General features: G+C 41.8%; 1 protein-coding gene across 2 annotated transcripts in view; it reads left to right on the top strand.

Moving 5' to 3' along the window:
• Positions 1-18,551, top strand: part of LTBP1 (latent transforming growth factor beta binding protein 1) — a 373,900-nt gene that overhangs the window by 265,711 nt on the left and 89,638 nt on the right. For both annotated transcript variants that reach the window (XM_066595882.1, XM_066595883.1), the window contains 7 exons: positions 2,851-3,042; positions 4,192-4,214; positions 6,008-6,080; positions 8,061-8,159; positions 11,467-11,592; positions 13,285-13,410; positions 15,936-16,058. In XM_066595882.1, the coding sequence (XP_066451979.1) occupies positions 2,851-3,042; positions 4,192-4,214; positions 6,008-6,080; positions 8,061-8,159; positions 11,467-11,592; positions 13,285-13,410; positions 15,936-16,058 (762 nt within the window). The remainder of the gene's footprint in view (positions 1-2,850; positions 3,043-4,191; positions 4,215-6,007; positions 6,081-8,060; positions 8,160-11,466; positions 11,593-13,284; positions 13,411-15,935; positions 16,059-18,551) is intronic.

Below are 18,551 nucleotides of genomic sequence, written 5' to 3'. Positions count from 1 at the left end.
GTCTAAGGGTCATCTGTTATATCTTTCTGGTTTTCGAGCTGTTGGCAAAACATGACCTAAGGGCTACTGTTCTCTATAAAATAACACTGACGGTCTTTCAATGCATCGCTCAACAGATGAACATTATCTCAGCAGTTTCCTTTAGGAAGTGACTTGTTTACAACTGTTGTTTTTGGTGGGTTTTAAGTGTGTATGAAGATGGGGATGTATTTATTTCGCTCTACATTGAACTTGATATAAGGGTTGATATTTTCCATAGCCGTGGAGTTCGGTGGACAGCGTTACATGATAATTATGTTTGCATAGCTTGCACTTAGTGAAGCAATTGAAGAAACGTATTGTAGGTACTTTTAGTTGTGTTGCTGCTTGTGGAAAACTTTTATTATACTTTGGGGATGTTCTTTCCAGATTAGTTTTACAGATTTAAGGCCTTAGTCAGACGGGCGTTTTTTTGCGCGATTTGCGCATGCGCATGCGTCCGGCGATTTTTTTTAAAACCATTGCTTTGCAATGGTATCGGACACATGAGCGCTTTTTATGCGCTCGTCCGATAAATTATAGAACAGAAATCGCAGATCGCACCTATCTGCGATCTGCGATTCCTGTTCTCTTCTCTATATGCGCTCAATGGGGCCGGCGGCAGCAGCGCCGACCCCATTGAGAACATATAGAAGACAAATCATTCTTCTCTGCCACAGCTGTAACAGCTGTGGCAGAGAAGAACGATGTTTGCCCATTGAATTCAATGGAGCCGGCAATCCAGCCGGCTCCATTGAAAGCAATGCGCTGCCGGCGTGCGCGGAATGAATTGTCGGGAAGGGCATGAATTCATGAATGGGTGTGAGTCAGACCTGCCTCTGATTGGCTCAGCGCTGAGCCAATCAGGGGGCAGGTCTGACTCACACCCCCTTCACACCCACTGCAGGCCGACCGCGCGGAACTCCGGCTGCCGGGAGCAGGTGAGTATATATATATTTTTCATTTTAACACTTTTCTGGATGAATTGCAGGGAAGGGCTTATATATTTAAGCCCTTCCCGACAATTCATCCCACACTCGCCCGCAGCGCATTGCTTTCAATGGAGCCAGCTGTATTGCCGGCTCCATTGAATGCAATGCGCTGGACAGCTCCGGCCCGTTTCTAATGAAACGCGGCTAGGAACAGATTTTCGGGCGATTTTCGGGCACCGGTCACGCGATTTGCGGATGCGCATCCGTCATGCGATCCGCAAATCGCGTGAAAAAACGCCCGTCTGACTAAGGCCTTATACAGTGAAGCTTTGTCATACCAGAGGGGTCGAATTCATTGTGGATCCATGAGACAAGTATTGATGGCGATTCACTAAGCTTACTGATTCCTCACATTGGAGAGCAAATTAGGATTTCCAGCAAGAGAGTCCAACGACCTGTAGCAATCCATCATAACTTGGATGTAATCTAGTTTGTAATTTGCCTTTTACCCTATGTTTTCCATTTGTGGGCATTTAACCCTTTCTAATCCAATTTCCCTGCCACCCGCACACTCCCCAGCTCTTATTTTTTTGGGGTGGGAAAGCACGTTGTGGATTCCTTGGAATTACTCAGCAGAAACTCAAAAAGATAAACATCAAGATGATTTTATTAACAATTTTTTCACTATTAACAATTTTCAATTCAGTGTTGGCCCTCCGCCAACATTAAGATTTCCCTGCATAGCTCCAATGTCAAAGGCTGTTCTGCAAATGTATGCTACAGTATACAAGACAGTTCTGTCCTGCATACTGTAACATACATACGCAGAACAGCCTCCAACATCGGAGCGCTGTCCTGCAAACCGTTACATGCATATGCAGAACAGCTTCCCAAACCAGAGCACTGTCTTGCATACTGTAACCTACATATGCAGAACAGCTTCTGACATTGGAGCACTGTCCTGAAAACTGTTACATACATATGCAGAACAGCCTCTGACATTGGAGCGCTGTCCTGCATACTGTAATATACATATGCAGAACAGCCTCCCACACCGGAGCACTGTCCTGTATACTGTAATATACATATGCAGAACAGCCTCCCACACCGGAGCACTGTCCTGTATACTGTAATATACATATGCAGAACAGCCTCTGACACCGGAGCTCTGTCTTGCACACTGTAACATACATATGCAGAACAGCATCTGACATTGGAGCGCTCTCCTACAAACTATAATATACATATACAGAACAGCCTCCAACATCGGAGCGCTATCTTGCATACTGTAACATACATATGCAGAACAGCCTCTGACACTGGAGCACTGTCCTACAAACTGTTACATGCATATGCAGAACGGCCTCCAACATCGGAGTGCTGTCCTCTATACAGTAACATACATATGGTGAATAACCTCTGACATCAGAGCCTGTTCTGCATACTGTTAGAAACATTTGTTTGACCCCGTCCGACATCGAAGTTATGCAAGGAAATCCTAATGTCAGATGAGGGCCGACACTGGATTAGAAAGGGTTAATGTTCTTATAAGAACAATATTTTTAAGGTTTCCAAGTAGGAGCAGCATGTGGTGTTTTTTAGACTACCACTGCATACTAGTGTGTATCAGGTAGTCAGAGAAGTAGTTCAGCCATCTTTGTTTTCTCAGGGCCAGAGGGTTCCTTTAAGCTAAGTCTGTATTTACTAATAAAAGTTTACTTTACATGTTTCTTAAAAATATTTTAAAAAGGCCTTTACCTGCAGTGTTTTTGTAGTACTGAGCAGTCGGTAGGGGAGTAATGTTGCATGCACAAGGGTTGTGGGAATATTATTTCCTCTGTATGAGAAACAGTGATCAGTAATCAGTTTATAAGATCTGCCTTTTTTTTCTACTTTTAAGCGGCTTTCAAGCAAATCTGCCCTGGTGGTATGGGATACACAGTTCCAGTACTCCGAGGTCCACGTCCTCCAAAAACCTATACGGTGCAGCCTCCAGTCAGAACCACACTTCAACCAATTATAACAAGGGAAGAACCTATAGAAGCTCTATCAGTTTCACAAGGAAATGATGCCGAACTGAATGGAAGAGACGGTATGTGATCAGCTTTAATAAAGTAGTTTACTATCTGCATGTTGGTGTGTAAGCTCAATGGATCACCAAGTTCACTCCAAGACATTGAATTCTGTTCCATACTGGCCTGCAACCAGCTTTAGTTTGTTTAACAGTGGACAGTTCACATTCACAATGTACAACAAAAACAAATACTGCCCATCTGCCATTATCGAAACACAGGCGCATCTTACCTTGTCATGCCAGACAGGTACCAAAGACCTTGGCATTTCCTGTCTTCCGACGCCTTGTGACATTGTAGGGAGGACTTACCTCTCTAGTAAATAGCTAATTGTTCTCATGACTCAGCACAACTGCTGAAAACACCCTTTCCCTTCTGACAGCTTTTCTTCATTTTAACTCCCCATTCCCCATGGCACAAACAATGCAGAAGAGATAAACTTATGGAATATGTTAAGCCTCCCTAAAAAGGTGTGTTTTTAGGGCACTCTTAGAATTGTGGGCATTGAGAATTAACCTGATTGTCTGGGGTAGCGCATTCCAGAGAATTGGTCCAGCTTGGGAAATAATGGGCTGAGATGGAAACACATCTTTAAGGATATATTACCATGTGGCAGATGTGTTGCAGAAACTTTGAAAATCATTTCTATAGATCAATGTGATGTAGTTTCTGCAGCATGCAATGGAGTTTACGAACCCAATTCAGATGATCATAGGATCATTCAGTTGAGTACTATATTGACCTGTACCTCCAAGAGAGATAGGACTTCCATGTGACTCGGAGCTAATCATAATGTTGGGAGAATGTTTTTGACTGTTGCGATCCACATCCATATAGCAAGTTCTATCAAAATGTTTATTGTATTTTTTATGGATAAATGTGTGACCAAATGAATGAATATATACATGGGTATTTGAAACCAACCGCTCCACAATTGAAGCTTTGATGTAAATTCCTTGAGCTCATAAAACGCTTCTATTAAAAGGCTACAGTCTCTTAATTTTTTTTTAGATTTGTGAGTATGGATGAAACATTCTTCCTGTGTCATTATGAAATATGTGCCACATCATGTCTCTTAGTGTGTTCACGATGGATGTTCATTCCATCATTGTGGTCAATAGGAAATGTGTAATATTTTAACATGTTTTTCTTTTTTCTAATTTTTTTAGATGCTACCAGAGCTACAGATCGGGTAAAGTAGTCTTTTTTTAATCTCGCATTACCATAATTCATATCTATTTGCATGTTAAATTTATATTACCCCAAGTCTCATTATTAAACGTGGGCCAGCCCTATTCTTGAGCTCTAGCACTACTTGTCCATTCCTAAAATGGTCTGCTCATCAGAACAGTATTCAGATTAGATTAGCATATATTACTGTAGGCCTAAAGGTAATCACCATCTCTCTTGTTTCTGTGCTGCACGTCTTACAGTGTTGGGCCACTTGGCCAGTGCCATTCTTCAGTAAGTACCCACCAATTATCACTCAGTATGTTGTTCTCATAATGTTAGTTATACTATAACTGATGACAAAGAGAGATTATTATAGAATTGGAAACACTCACAACACAAACGGGTGATTTATTAGTTAATGTGGTCCATGTTTTGTAGGATACCTTGATATCTTGTTAAAGGCCTCCATACACATTAGGCGCAATTTCTTTTTTTTTTTAATAATCTTTTATTGATAAAATATACAATTGCCACTATTTCAGCTAGATCGGATGACTTGAATGTGTATGGGCCCCTCTCAACTTTCTCTAAATGTTGAGGGTCTTTTTGTACCCAGGACTGTGACTGTAACAAGGGGGCGCCCTCTATGTCAAGAAGAAAGAATTTTTGTACACAGACATAGAAAGGGGTTCTTTACTGTAAAAGCAGTCAGACTATGGAACTCTCTGCCCGAGGACGTGGCAATGGCGAATTCGATAAATAAGAGGGCTTGGACACCTTTCTTGAATGTTATAATGTTACATGTTATAGTTACTGATTACTTCATAAGGGTTTTTGATCCGGGGATTATTCTGATTGCCAGATTGGAGTCAGGAAATAATTTTTTCCCTTAAATTAGGAAAATTGTCTTTTGTCTTATGGGGCTTTTTTTGCCTTCCTCTGGATCAACATGGGGTGGGAGGGCAGGCTGAGCTGGATGGACTAAGGTCTTTTTTCGGCCTAACATTCTATATTATTGTGAAATAGAATTGGACACATTTAATTTCAACGCTTGAGTCTTTTGTTTCTCCTGGAGATAAGATACTGCCAGATCTGTCTGGCTGAAGCTTTCTCTACAGAATACATGAACCTTTGGCCAAACTGAGCATTAATGTGTTGGGGGAGTCAGGAGAAATTCCCCCAACAGCTACTGTTGGTGTATGGGGGCCTTTAGGAGGACCTGCCACTAATAAAATCTGTGGAGTTAGCTGCATAACTTTGCAGCTTTGGCTCCAGCGACTCTATCCCCATTTTTCTTTTTCTAGCCGCCTTCCTTTACCCAGGACGAGCTTTAGTTAGGTTTGGTCCCTGGTGCTGTCAATCAACTCCAAAGTCACCCATTAAGAGTGAGCGGTGGAGACCACTCATTTGACACCTTGATAATGCCATGTGTCGAAAATAAGAAGAATTGATCTGGGCAAAGTAAAGAGTATGGAGGAATAAAAGGTGCATGATACACAGTGGTGGGATGGCTACAGAGTTATGTAGCTAGGCCTGCTAATTTTATCCTGTCATAGGTCTTCTTTAAGGCAGCACATTCAATGAAATATAAGGCCTCCTTATAAGCATTTGCAATGAATGGTTTGTGTATCATCATGATGCCCCTATAATGTCTACAGGATTTAGGGGGAAATATATTTAGCCCCATTTTAAAAATATCATTAGAAGCTCTTGTTTTTATAGAAATGCTTGGGGAAAAAACTACCACTTTTCAGTATACCTTGCCTTTTATGTGCTTTATAAACTTTTGTGTCTTCATTTGTACTTATTTAGAACTTAGATGATCGAGGACAGCTTCAAGTTTCACCTGGAATTTCCACAATCAAATTAGATCCTCCATATCCAGGTAGAAATTATATGTTCTATCATATGTATATACAGTTGCAATCAAAATTATTCAATCCTCATTGCAAATTAGGTTATTTGCCAAATTTACAAAATTGTTTCCTTTTACGACTTACCATTCCAAGTAGCATCTCTTGTTCCAGAGAATTTGCCCACTTAATTCCCCCCCCCAACATAAAATGTCACTTTTAATGACTACTGCAGTCTCAGAATTATTCATCCCCTTCATGACAAGCATCTTTAGTACTTAGTAGATCACCTTTTGCTGTTCTGACTTGCCGCAAATGGGATACAGAGCTAGACTTCATCTTCTGACAGCGTTCGTGAAGATTTTTAGCCTACTCACTAATATTCTTGGGTTTGCAGCCTGTAACCACTCTCTTCAAATCCCACCAAAGATTTTCTATGGGGTTCAAGGTAGAGGACAGTGACGGCCTCTCCAAACGTCTTCTGAAACCAAGCTTTGGTGGACTTTGAGGTATACTTAGGATCATAGTCCTGTTGGAAGATCTAATGATGCCCAAGCTTCAGCTTTCTTACCGAAGGCATGATGTGTTCTTCTAGGATTTCCTGATACTTGATTGAATCCATCTTGTTATTCACACGCTACAGATTTTTGTTGTTTGTTGTGTTGAGCTATTTAAATTGTTCTTGTTTGATTGCTTTATATGCAAACAGCTAAAAGTTTGTAAATTGGCAAATAAACTTAATTTACAATGGGTGTTGAATAATTTTGATTGCAACTGTAGGCATGGGGAAGCCTATTAGGTGTTACTGCAATGATAACAGCCAGTAGGACCAAAGATACAGCTTAAGTTTTGCTAAAATGGAGACTATAAAAAGGCAAATTGATAAAAAGTGATATTTCAGTGCGTTCTGCCACAATTATAATTAACTTTTGTACAGGGGGTGGTCAAAAATATGGAAACACCGTACAAAATGCATGGCTTAAGTTATATTGAAATATGATTTATAATCTCATAAGACATGTAGATACCGATTTTAAGTGCAGGTAATATGACACAGATACTGCCGGGCAGAAGTGAACATCTGCCAGAGCAACAAGCTTCCATTGGTCAGGGGTTTGAGCCAGGGCAAGAGGTAAAGTAAACACAAATTTGGCAGGAAAGCTCTCAGCCAAGCAGCGGTCAAAAAGGCAGTTAATGATTAAAATCCAATGCATTTCGTACAGTGTTTCCATGTTTTTGTCCACCCCCTGTATGTATTTTCATATCTCTTAGGTTATATATTGCAAATTTCATTTTATTATAGAAATGCTCTCTATGGGAATGTCAGTCTGAGCCGTATAATGAAACTATAGCATAAAGATAATTATGACCATAAAGTTAGGCTGCGTTTACATGTGCGTTGGAACCTCCGGTCGGAGGATTCATCGCAGATTTGGCACAATATACCGGAAGAAATGGAGCTGCATGCAGGACTTTTATTTCTGGTAAAATGTTGGAAAGCTGAGTGGAAACCGAACAGACCCTATTATAGTCAATCGGGTCTGTTCTGCGATGTTTGGTTCCATTATAAAACGGACCTATTCGAACAGGGGATTTCCCTTTCCTACTCCCAGAACGAAGCAGGAAAACGGAACCCCCTACGCAAATGAGAAAGCAGCCTTATATCATTACAATCTAATATTCTCAGTTATATTGTAACAAAAGTCTCTGCTTGTTAAAGGGCCTAATTCTCTTTGCAGATAGAGTGCCACTCTTGCCCATTAGCTATGAATGGTATTGCCACTTAGATCCAGTCACTTGACTTCACAGTCTGATGGCTGATTTTACGCTTAGCCAATACCAGAGATGATATTTCGAGGTGACGCACCCAGGCACAACTATAATTGATAACCACAGTCCTGTATGTAATGAGCATGTTGTCCATTGATCGCAGTAATAAACTCTAATTCTTGCTTTGAAAAATGTAATCTTAGGTATGATGAAAACTTTAAAATGTGTTTTTTGCATTGTAGCTGTTGTTGAAAAATCATCTCCACCCGTACCTGTAGAAATAGCCCCCGATGTGTCCAAGTCGAGTGAAAGTCAAGTTATTGCCCCTACTCAAGTTACAGGTACATTTTGAATGTTACATTCACTTACATTTAGAGCTGCAGAGACTGTATAAGGGTGACTACGCACTAGCGTTTTTTTTTCACTGCGAAATTCGCAGCGTTTTTTTTTTCTGCAGGGGTCTATGGGACTTGTAATGTTAAAATCGCGATCGCGCAAAATCGCGATTTACCGCGATATCGCGATTTTGCACGATCGCGAATTTAGCTTTACATGTCCCATAGCCCAAAGACCCCTGCAGAAAAAAAAATGCTGCGAATTTCACAGTAAAAAAAACGCTAGTGGGTAGGCACCCTAAGGGTGTATTCACACGTGACTTCCGTCCGATATGGATGGAGCTCCTGCATGTTAATAACAAATGGATCTCAATGAGTTTATTCACATGAGTGTTTCTTCTTCTTTTTAAAATTGCAAATGCAATGTGATTCTTTCCGGTGAAAATTATTGAAAGCACTTGCGTTTTCTTTTTTCGTGCGTGAAAAACGCAGGTACATAAATGCGATGCATTTTTTTTAAAAGCAAAAATGCATGAAACTTGCATCCAGACCCACAATTTTATAAGCGCGATATGCCCATGTGATTGCACCCTAAATGCAACTCACCTATTTGTGTATGCCTATAAGAAATGTGCTACTCCTATAAAGGTATAGAAGTGTCGTACTCCACCAATGCTTCTAGTGTAGATGACCTCTACGTATGAAATCCGATGAAGAATGCCAAAAAAAAGTTATTTTAGATTTACAAGAAAAGCATCACAAAAAAGCCCTGTATTCCTGCTTATGAAACGGAGGTACAGGAGATGCCCCATACACCGCTGTGGGAGCCCTGTAATAGCTCTGTGCAAAATGGAGCTGTATTGCTTTGTGCATGAGCCCTTGAAATATTCTTATCTTCTTAAAGGGTTTGTCCCACTTCTATCTTTTTTTTAGACAGCTCTATACATTGTACAGTGGTCTGGAATGGTATTGCAGGCTTAGTCCTATTGAAGCGAATTGGACTTGGCTTGCAGTACCAACTCAGACCACTGCACAATATACGGAGCTGTTTGATAAAAGCAAGTAGTGGAAAAACCCCTTTAATACCAAAAACATTTCTGTCTATCTCATTCAAGTATCCTTCCATAAAACTGCTAACACAATGGCAACAATGAGCTTCTGCTGTCACTTCAGGAGTGGCAAGGTTACAAGTACCAAACTGCCAGCTGTGCTCTTACCTTAGTTTTATGGATAGAATATGAAAAAAGTCATGAAATTAATAATTATAGTCTTTCTTTATGTGGCACCAACATATATTGCAGCACTTTACAAATCAGAGGGCGCATGTATAAAGAAAATCGGACAATGAGGGGTATTAATACATCATGCAAGAAGAATAAGGGCCCTTCCCACAAGAGCTTACAATCATATTTCCTATTTCCCTGTATATGTGATATTCTAGAACTCATCCATATCAATATATGTTACCTGTGGAGACACTACCAAAACAAAGAACAAGAACTACAACTGGATAAGTGACAAAACTGATCGGTAGGAATTTCTCCGCTGAGATCCCGGTTCCGTGGGCCCCTCCTCCTCACTGTATGCACCCTGCTTTATTCACACGGGTGTATATTGCTTTTGTTTTCACACCCGACTGATATCCGCAACCATCTGAGGCATTGCTTTCCAATGTATTTGTTCACTTGGGCGAATATACGGCACATAAAAACGTTGCACCGTGAAAAATGAAATATACGCAACTGAAATACGCATCAGCGAATATAGAGTGGGTAAAAAGATAGTTCTGGTTCTATCCTTTGACCAATATATGCCAGCAGCTACCATAGACTCCTATGGGAGCTGGAAAAAAAAGGGAGGAGGAGGCACTTTAGCAGTGTCCAATACTGCGAAAAGCTTACAGGTGCCTCTATACAGGCATTGGAAGTCATTCCAAGGATTTATACCGAACAAGGGCTTTCAGGGGTGTGACGTATTTTTGTGCTAAAACCGTCTCACCCTGTCGTGTGAATGGATGAGAAAAGGCTAATTAAGCACAGGACTTGATCGTGGAAAATCGTCCATTTTTGCGAATTTATAGCTCGGATGAGAGAATGCAAAAATGCATACGCTCGTGGCGAAAGAGCCCACAGCCGAGGAGATGGCGGGGTAGATAAGGCCTTGTCACAGGGCTCTACCATCTCGTCCCCTGAGGGAAGCACGGGACCTGTCCAAGTTACTAGTGGGGGAGTTTCACAGGGAAGACCCAGTCCACGGTTTTACCTAAATGTCCTTGCCACTCATGACTCCACCATTCCGTCCTCTTCGGTGAGTCAAGAAGTTGGAATAAACAGTCCCTACACACAGGGATAACTTTCTGAGTAAAACCGGGAACGGCCGGTAGCGCTCATTTACTTTTATAAACTATTTACAGTCCATAAATGGTACATCGGCCAGCATAACACAGGTGTCAAACAGAATAGTGCTGTGGAGGAAGTATTCTCAAGATGACAGAAGAATCTACAGTCCCAGTTATCTGTGGGGTTCTGCTCTCGGCGACTCTCCACACTCTCTCCAGCTCTCTACCAGTACACACTCACATTTAAAAGTAGCACTCAGCGTTGTGTGGCGGCTCCTCTCTCACTTTCAATATGGCTTAGAAATGCAGAGACTTCCTGGGTGAAGTGGGTCCAGGGCAAGTAGTCAGCCATCTCTCAGCCTCCCCCATCTTTGGGTCATCCTACCACGAGTCACAGTTTCTCTTACTCACTGAAAGGTTCTTTCTTCCCAAGATTCCAATTTAGACTTACTTGGACTCTGGCAAAACAAGTCTTGCAGAACCTCTTGCAAATACATAGATATAGCACGATCGCATGACATATAACAAGATACATTTCTCAGACATAACCCAGACATTAACCCATTCAGTGCTGCAGAGGTGCAATACACATCAAATGCATACACATAGAAGATACTGACAATACAAAGTCACGATAAACATATTCACACTTATGGAGGGGCCCGTTAACTCTGGGCCACTACAAATGTAGCCACACCGGACATATGCGGTTGTTGCTGCATTCAATCTGACATCACTGTGGGTGGGGCAGTGAGTCTGAAGTGACAAAAAGGGGGGCACAGGATCCCTGCTCTCAGGATCGACGGTGGTCTCAATGTTGAGACTCCCACCGATCATACTTTTATCACCTATCCTACAGACAGGTGATCGGTGGGAGTCTCACTCATCTATAGATAGGTGATAAACGTCAATCTTGGCACAACCCATTTAGTATCATATAACCTGATTTTGGTGTTTTCTGCTGTATTTCGTTAGAGGTCAATGAATGCATAGTGGACCCCGACATCTGCGGAGAAGGCTTCTGTGTCAACCTGCCCGTTGGATACCTGTGTGTCTGCCATGAAGGCTACAAGAGGAATGAAAATCAGACCAAATGTATTGGTAAGGATCTCCTCAGATATTGTGCATATATGTATATGTAAATCGGTGGATTTGACACGGTGCATGCAATATATGTATTAGGATGCGTTCACACATAACAGACTTACTGTGGATTTTCCGCAGCAGTAAATCCACACCAAATCTGCAGCACATTTAGCAGCAGAAATTGCGTAATTTGTGTAGTTTGTCAGAGATCCGCAGCAGATTATACCCCTTCCATTGAAAGGCAGGAATCTGCTGTAGATCAGCTGCAAACACAGCATCAAAATCTCCACCAAATGATCCGCACCAAAATACACAGTGCAAAATATGCTTCAGATTTTGGCGCAGATCCGCACCAAAATATGCTGCGCATGAACTCACCCGTAGACTATTTTCATATGGGTGATAAAATCGGGCCATTTGTTGCGCAATGCGAGTTCAGGTGAAGAAACAGAATTATGAAACTCATACTTAGCAATGGTTTCATTCACATCTGCGATGTTTTCTCTCATGTAATGTTGCGAGATTCAGAAGTCGCCGCCTGCCCTATCTTTCTGCAATTTGCTCATTTTTATCACCCATGTTTTCCTATGAAGCCTTTGTTTTATTGCATTGCAACGCATAAACTTGCGATTTTCGTGAGATGTGATAGGTTTTTAACATTAGAATTTCTTATTGTCCTTCATGCAAGAAAATTGCAAGCGGCAGCAATGTGATGCTAGATTATTTGTTAGGAAAAGCATCGCTGACGCTCAATGAAGTTGCGATCGCATGTGCGATATTGCAAATTTTCTCGTGGCCATATCACACCCGTGTGAAACTAGCCTCAAAGAATATTAAAGAGTAAAAAGATTCCATTTGTGTTTTTTTTCCATTAATAGCCCCAAACATTCTGCATCAATCACTTTTTTTTTCTCAATGCTTCTGTTTTTCATCACTGCGTAACAAAGTGTCATCCAAGTGTCACATGGAATGGAATTGGCAGCGACCAAAAATCTACATATCTAAGGCCGGCTTCACATTGGCGTATTTGCGTACACAATATTTGCGTACGCAGCGAATAGAACCCATGGGATCATTCATGTGCGTGGATTTTTCCTTTGCATTTCGGTAGTGCAAAAAAACCCACAGCATGCTTTATTTTCTTGTGCATTTGCGCACCAAAAGTCTCCATAAAAGTCAATAGGGGTGCAAATGCGCGCCAAATCTGGTAGGAGATGTGTGAAACACTCCGTAATTGCACAGGAAAAAGAACACATCTGGAACTCATTAAACTAATTAGCCATTTTAGTAGTTTCATGTGTGCTTATAGAAGGGACATGAGAACAAACCCATGTAAATGAATTGGTTCTAATCTCTGTGTATTGCATGCGCAGATACGCCCCTGTGAATCTGCCTTAGATGGGATTTTGGTGCGTTTTTTTGCAGTAGCAATAATTGTGGGACTATTCCATCCCTTGTGAAAGGTGCCTAATGTGACCATAGCAGCCAATCACCAGCAAGTGCAGGGATGTCATCACACAGTGCGTGAAGCATCCCTGACACGGACATTGATTGGCTGCCATAGACACATCAGTGACAGCATGACACTGCAGTGAACCTCAGTGAGTTTTGAGGGAGGTACAAAGTTTAGTTGTTTTGCACATACGCCATTCTTATTGGTTGGATTGAGCACTTAATATTTAATCAACTTTTTAAATGTTTTTATAGATATAAATGAGTGCGCAGAAGATCGCAATCTCTGCTCCAATGGCCGTTGTGAGAACACAGATGGAAGTTATCTATGCATTTGTTCAGCGGGATACATGGCTAATGGACGGGGAACAGACTGTGTGGGTATGTGGTGTTATTTTGAAACTGGTTAATGCCAAAAGACGGTCTGGTGTAAGTACGCACATCTGTTGGGAATCAAGAACCTTTACAACTAATAAGCATTAAAGGGGCTATTTCCAGGATTAGGAAAAAGTGTCTGCTGTGCTTGCATATACAGCGCCGCATCTGTCCAATGGCTGTGTTTGGTACTGCAGTTCAGATGCATTCACTTGAATGGGGATGAGATGTAATAGCAGATACAGCCCATGGACAGATATGGCACTGTGTGGAAAAATGGCAGACCCTTTTTTCTTGCCATGACAGACCTCTTTAAGTGCGCCCAGTACACAGTTATCTAAGATAGCCTCCGAAGAAGCATGACTTGTATCCTAATTAATATGCAGGCTACCATAGGGGAGGATCGAAACTCCAGCTTTAATCCAAGTAAACAGGTAGACAGGCAACATTTCATGGAAAAGGTGGAATCCGCTTGGTTTATTCATGTGATGAGGACACACAAAATTTTGCCTCAAATAAAGGTGGTTTCACATCTGTGTTGTGGGTTCCGGTTTCCTGCTCCATTATGGCAACAAGAAAGAGGAATCCCCTGGCTGAATGGCTCCGTCTTAAGATGAAACTGAACAGAGCAGAGAGGACCATATTGACTATAATTGGGTCTATTCGGTTTCCACCCAACTGCCTGGCATTTTACTGGAAGCAAAAATTCTGCATGCTTCTTCCAGTATTATGTGTCCCTTCTGCAATAGAACCTTCAACCTGAGGCTCCAGCGCAGATGTGATACCCCCTCTAACACGTAGTGTCGGCAAAACACAGCAGTTTTTAACACACCAAACATTGTGATGGGTGATGAGGTGTGTAAAAAAGTGCGAAAAGGCGGCAAAATAGAGCAGACAGAACTGACAAGAAGCAAGCGTTAGAAGATACCGCATTCAACGCAGGTCTGTGAGGCCCCACTGAAATCAATGGGAGCGTTCTACCGCGATTAACGCAGTGTTCAAAACGTCACGGTAAAAAGTGCTTGTTTGAGAGTGGCCTAAGACTTTCTCAAGCACAAACATCATGTGGTAAGTAGCATATATATCATATACACAAATCATAGTATAATCGAAAGAAAGTAGGCCTTCTCTAATGAAAGTGGGATGGTTTGGATACAAACCGTTATGGCGGTCTGGACTCAAAACATTTTACAAACTGGTTTGGCAAACATTCTTTTTCTTAAAACACGTTTCCGGTGTTTGCAAACATGTTTCCAAGTAGGTACTAGGCCAACTGAGAGCAATAACAAGGCTTAACTAAGGCCCGCAGCGGATTCCGGCTGTGAGCCCAGACGATGACCCTGCCTTCCCTGATTTTTCTGTAATGTGGATGACTGCAGCCACTCACTGTTGGTCATGCACAGTGCAGTTTTTTTTCTTCTTAGTGATAACACGGGAACGCGTATGGCCTGCGAGTCGGACAGCCTCTATGAACTTCAATGGAGGCCGCCTATGCGACGTCCGTGACAAAATAGAGCAGGCAGCGATTTTTCCTATGCTCGCAATATATGCTATTCGTGCCAGTTTGAGTGAAAAAGCAAAAGTACATGCTTTTCAATGCCTGCGTTTTGCCGCAGATCCTCCATGCAGACACCAATTGCAGATTCTGCAATTGGAATTCGCCCGTGTGAGCCTGGCCTAACACTGGGTTATTGTGCCTATGATTTAACCCAATAAGGACAAAGCGTCGTAAATATGTAGGGCTTGGTCCTGGGCTTTAATTCCACACCATAGTAAAAATATGGTGCAAGATTAAAGCTCCTGCAATCTCTCAGGATCAGGTCGGGTCCTCAGATGTCAGTGACAGCCAAGGACCCGGAGAAGAAGGCAGAACAGGGTAAAAACTCTTTTCTGGTTCTCTTTTATGTGCTACATAGCACTTAATGCTATGTATTAAATAGACAATACAAAAGTGCCGCTTCTGCTATTCGACCCATGATCGCCGGGTGCCCACTGGCAATGTAGAGCTGCAGAGTCTTAGCAGGCCAAGTCCAGCTCTGTTAGTAACTATTGTCACTACAGGAGGATGTTTTCCCTGTAACTGGGGCTCCCATAGAAGAAAAAATGAGGTCTTATAAGATACCATGGGGAACATAGATGTTAAAAAGACTAGTTACAAAAATAAGTTAAAAAAAAATTACAGAATAAAATAAAAATGTCTATCGTTTTCTGCCAAGCAAAGTATGCAATGACCCTAACGCTGTTGACAGGGTCAGTGTCTGTCTTGAATACAGTTAAGTTGTGCTTTTCGGATGTATAAGCCATGAGTTCTTAAGCTTTTGTAATGTGTTTACATGCAGCTTTCAACTGTTATAAAATGTGCAACAATGCATTGTGAAGACGGCATGGCAAAAAGACTAAAAATGCATGGAAATGGTAGAAAAGTGCACACAGCTCGTTTCTATCTATTTTTTTCTCTGGTGTATAATACGTGTGAATGCATTATATCCATGTGTTATATCCACACATGAGTTTTTTTTCTTGTGCTTCAGATGTGAATGAGTGCTTGAGACCCGAAGCGTGTCCCGATGGCCTTTGTGTCAACACTGTAGGATCATTCAGTTGTCGTTACTGTGACACTGGTTTCCGCATGAACAGAAGAGGGCAGTGTGAAGGTAAGCAACATGCTGATAAGCTGTTGTCTAAAAGCAACCTTAGGGCTCATTGGTACGGGTGTTTTGCACAAAATTGCAAAATTTGTACACACGATACGCATAGAGTGGAACCCACTGATGTCAATGGACTCATTCTCATTTCCTTTGTTTGTAAGTGCATTTCTTGGACCTGCTGTATTTTGTGTGCATTTGCACGCCAAGCGTCCCCACTGCCATGTGAGCACAAATGAGCTATATGCTCCGCAATTCTGTGAAAAAACACATAGGCTAAATAGCCATTTATCGCGGGTGTGTGGCTCGTGCATATGAACAAGCCCTTCATGCGCAAAAAGTACAGTACAATGCGCAGTCATGTATGCAAATTAACATTGTTTATAGCACAAATATGTTGTGCTGAAGCATGCGCAGTTGCACATACACTTGTGCAACTTGGGCGTTTTGCTGCGACGATTAACGCGGCTAGGTGCAGATTTTTCCCGCGATTTTTCGCCCCCGGTCACGCGATTTGCACATGCGCATCCGTCATGCGATCCGCAAATCGCGCGATAAAACGCCCGTCTGACTAAGGCCTAATCCTGCACTTTATTAGTACATTGTGGTAAGCGGACCACCAACCTATGACAGCGCAGTGATGGTATAGGCAAAAGGTGGCACATTCACTTACTGGCTGATCCCAGCTGTATTATACATTGCAAAAGCTGCTCTAACCATCATACTTACAGAAAACTCACAATGAGCTCACATGGGTGGGTTGATGGATTGATATTGTTGCCAGGAGCCTAACAGTGACATCTAAGTTTGCCATGTACATACGCCTATTAGGTAGTAGAATTGCTTTTTTATCACTGTCCTTCGCCACTAAAAAAAAAGAATAAAAGTCATTCACTACATATAATGTACCCCAAAATGTTGTCACTAAAAATTCGACTGACCTCAGAAAAAGCAAGCCCTCATACGGCTACATAGATTGAAAAATATAAAAGGCTATGGTTTGTGGAATACTTTAATGAAAAGAAAATCGGTGCACCTTAAGGCTAGTTGGACACTTGTGTAAAAAAAAAAAGCGCATGTTACATTCTTAAAAAGGGAGTTTTTTTTCTATATATGTGCATCTCTGTGTGGCTTACGTATTTGGTTCGTATGTCCAATTATTATTTTTTGCATCTTTAACCCTTTCCAATCCACCGTCTGCCCTCTGAAGACATTATGATTTAAGGCTGTACAGCTCCGATGTTGGAAGACATCCGTCGGGGTTCTCTTACTGTATATTGCCAGCCTCTCTGCTGTCAGGGCCTATCCAACATGTCACCTCATGCAGTACTGGCTTTAGCCAGCATATAGCGCCATTGTATAAGAAAAAGAGTAAGCCCCCTAGGAAAATCAGGATACAAATTGGATTGGAAAGGGTTAAAAAAGAGCAGACAGCACATGGAAGGCACTTGTGTGCTGTCCATTTTTTTCTTTCCCCATTGACTTGAATGCATGAATCTTGCCCATAAAACAGATCAGAAAAGTGCATGTGATGAGTCTTTTCACACAATCTGTATGCTGTCTTTGCGTAGCCGTTTTTAATGCACTACACATGGATGAAAAGGCTTAAGGCCCAGACTAGGTCACATTCTTAACAGGTAGTCACACCCTGTCACAGCAGTGTTTGTTCCTATCCTAATAGGCTGTGTCACTTTCCATTAGGACATGAGTAACCAGCATCCCTTTCCTCCTGCCATAGTGTTCCAGTGCTCCCTTCTCTCTGACTTCTCACAACTAGCAACATTAGTAAGCAAGGCTTTAGACTTGGCACTGATCAACATGATTGAGCTCTTCAGAGTTATGATCAATGCGAATGATGGTTCTGATAAATACCTTCTGGCCCAAAGATTGAGGTCCCTGAATCTGATGATTTTATGTGGATAGCCTGGGTCCTAAAGGCCTTTTTATTCGAGATCACCTGTCGGACAACTGATGCCCAGTAGGTCGTCTCAGTAATAGTAGTTCCTGTGCTTTTATACCAGAATGATCAACACTAGTGAATGGAGGTGGAGCAAGCCGGTGATCTTTCTGGCCTGCTCGCGTCCATTCACAATAAATAGGCAGCCATTCATATGTTAACATAGGACGACCCATCTTTCAGTTTTCTGTATGCAGAAACTGAATTACGAACGAAAAGTCAACAAGTTGTTCAGTCAGGCATGCATTTACACTGAACAATAATCATTCCAGTGGAAATCCGAAGGATTTATTGGCCCATGTAAAAGGGCCTTAACAAAGACCTCCTGGGCTGACTACTAATAATCTGTTAGGGTAGATGAGCATTGTATATACACATTCAAAGATTAATCAAGACTTTCTAGTAGGGTTTAAAAAAATGTTAAAAATGCTGGGATAATGTGTGTTTGAAGTAGACATGGTTGAGTTTAGTCAAAGAGCACAATATCTACTACCTGAATGATGCAAGGATGGTTTGGTGCCAGGCAGTTATCGGTGCATCAAGGG

Source organism: Eleutherodactylus coqui, chromosome 3, assembly GCF_035609145.1.
Source record: "Eleutherodactylus coqui strain aEleCoq1 chromosome 3, aEleCoq1.hap1, whole genome shotgun sequence".
NCBI lineage: Eukaryota > Metazoa > Chordata > Amphibia > Anura > Eleutherodactylidae > Eleutherodactylus > Eleutherodactylus coqui.
This window is presented reverse-complemented; position numbering and strand designations above follow the sequence as displayed.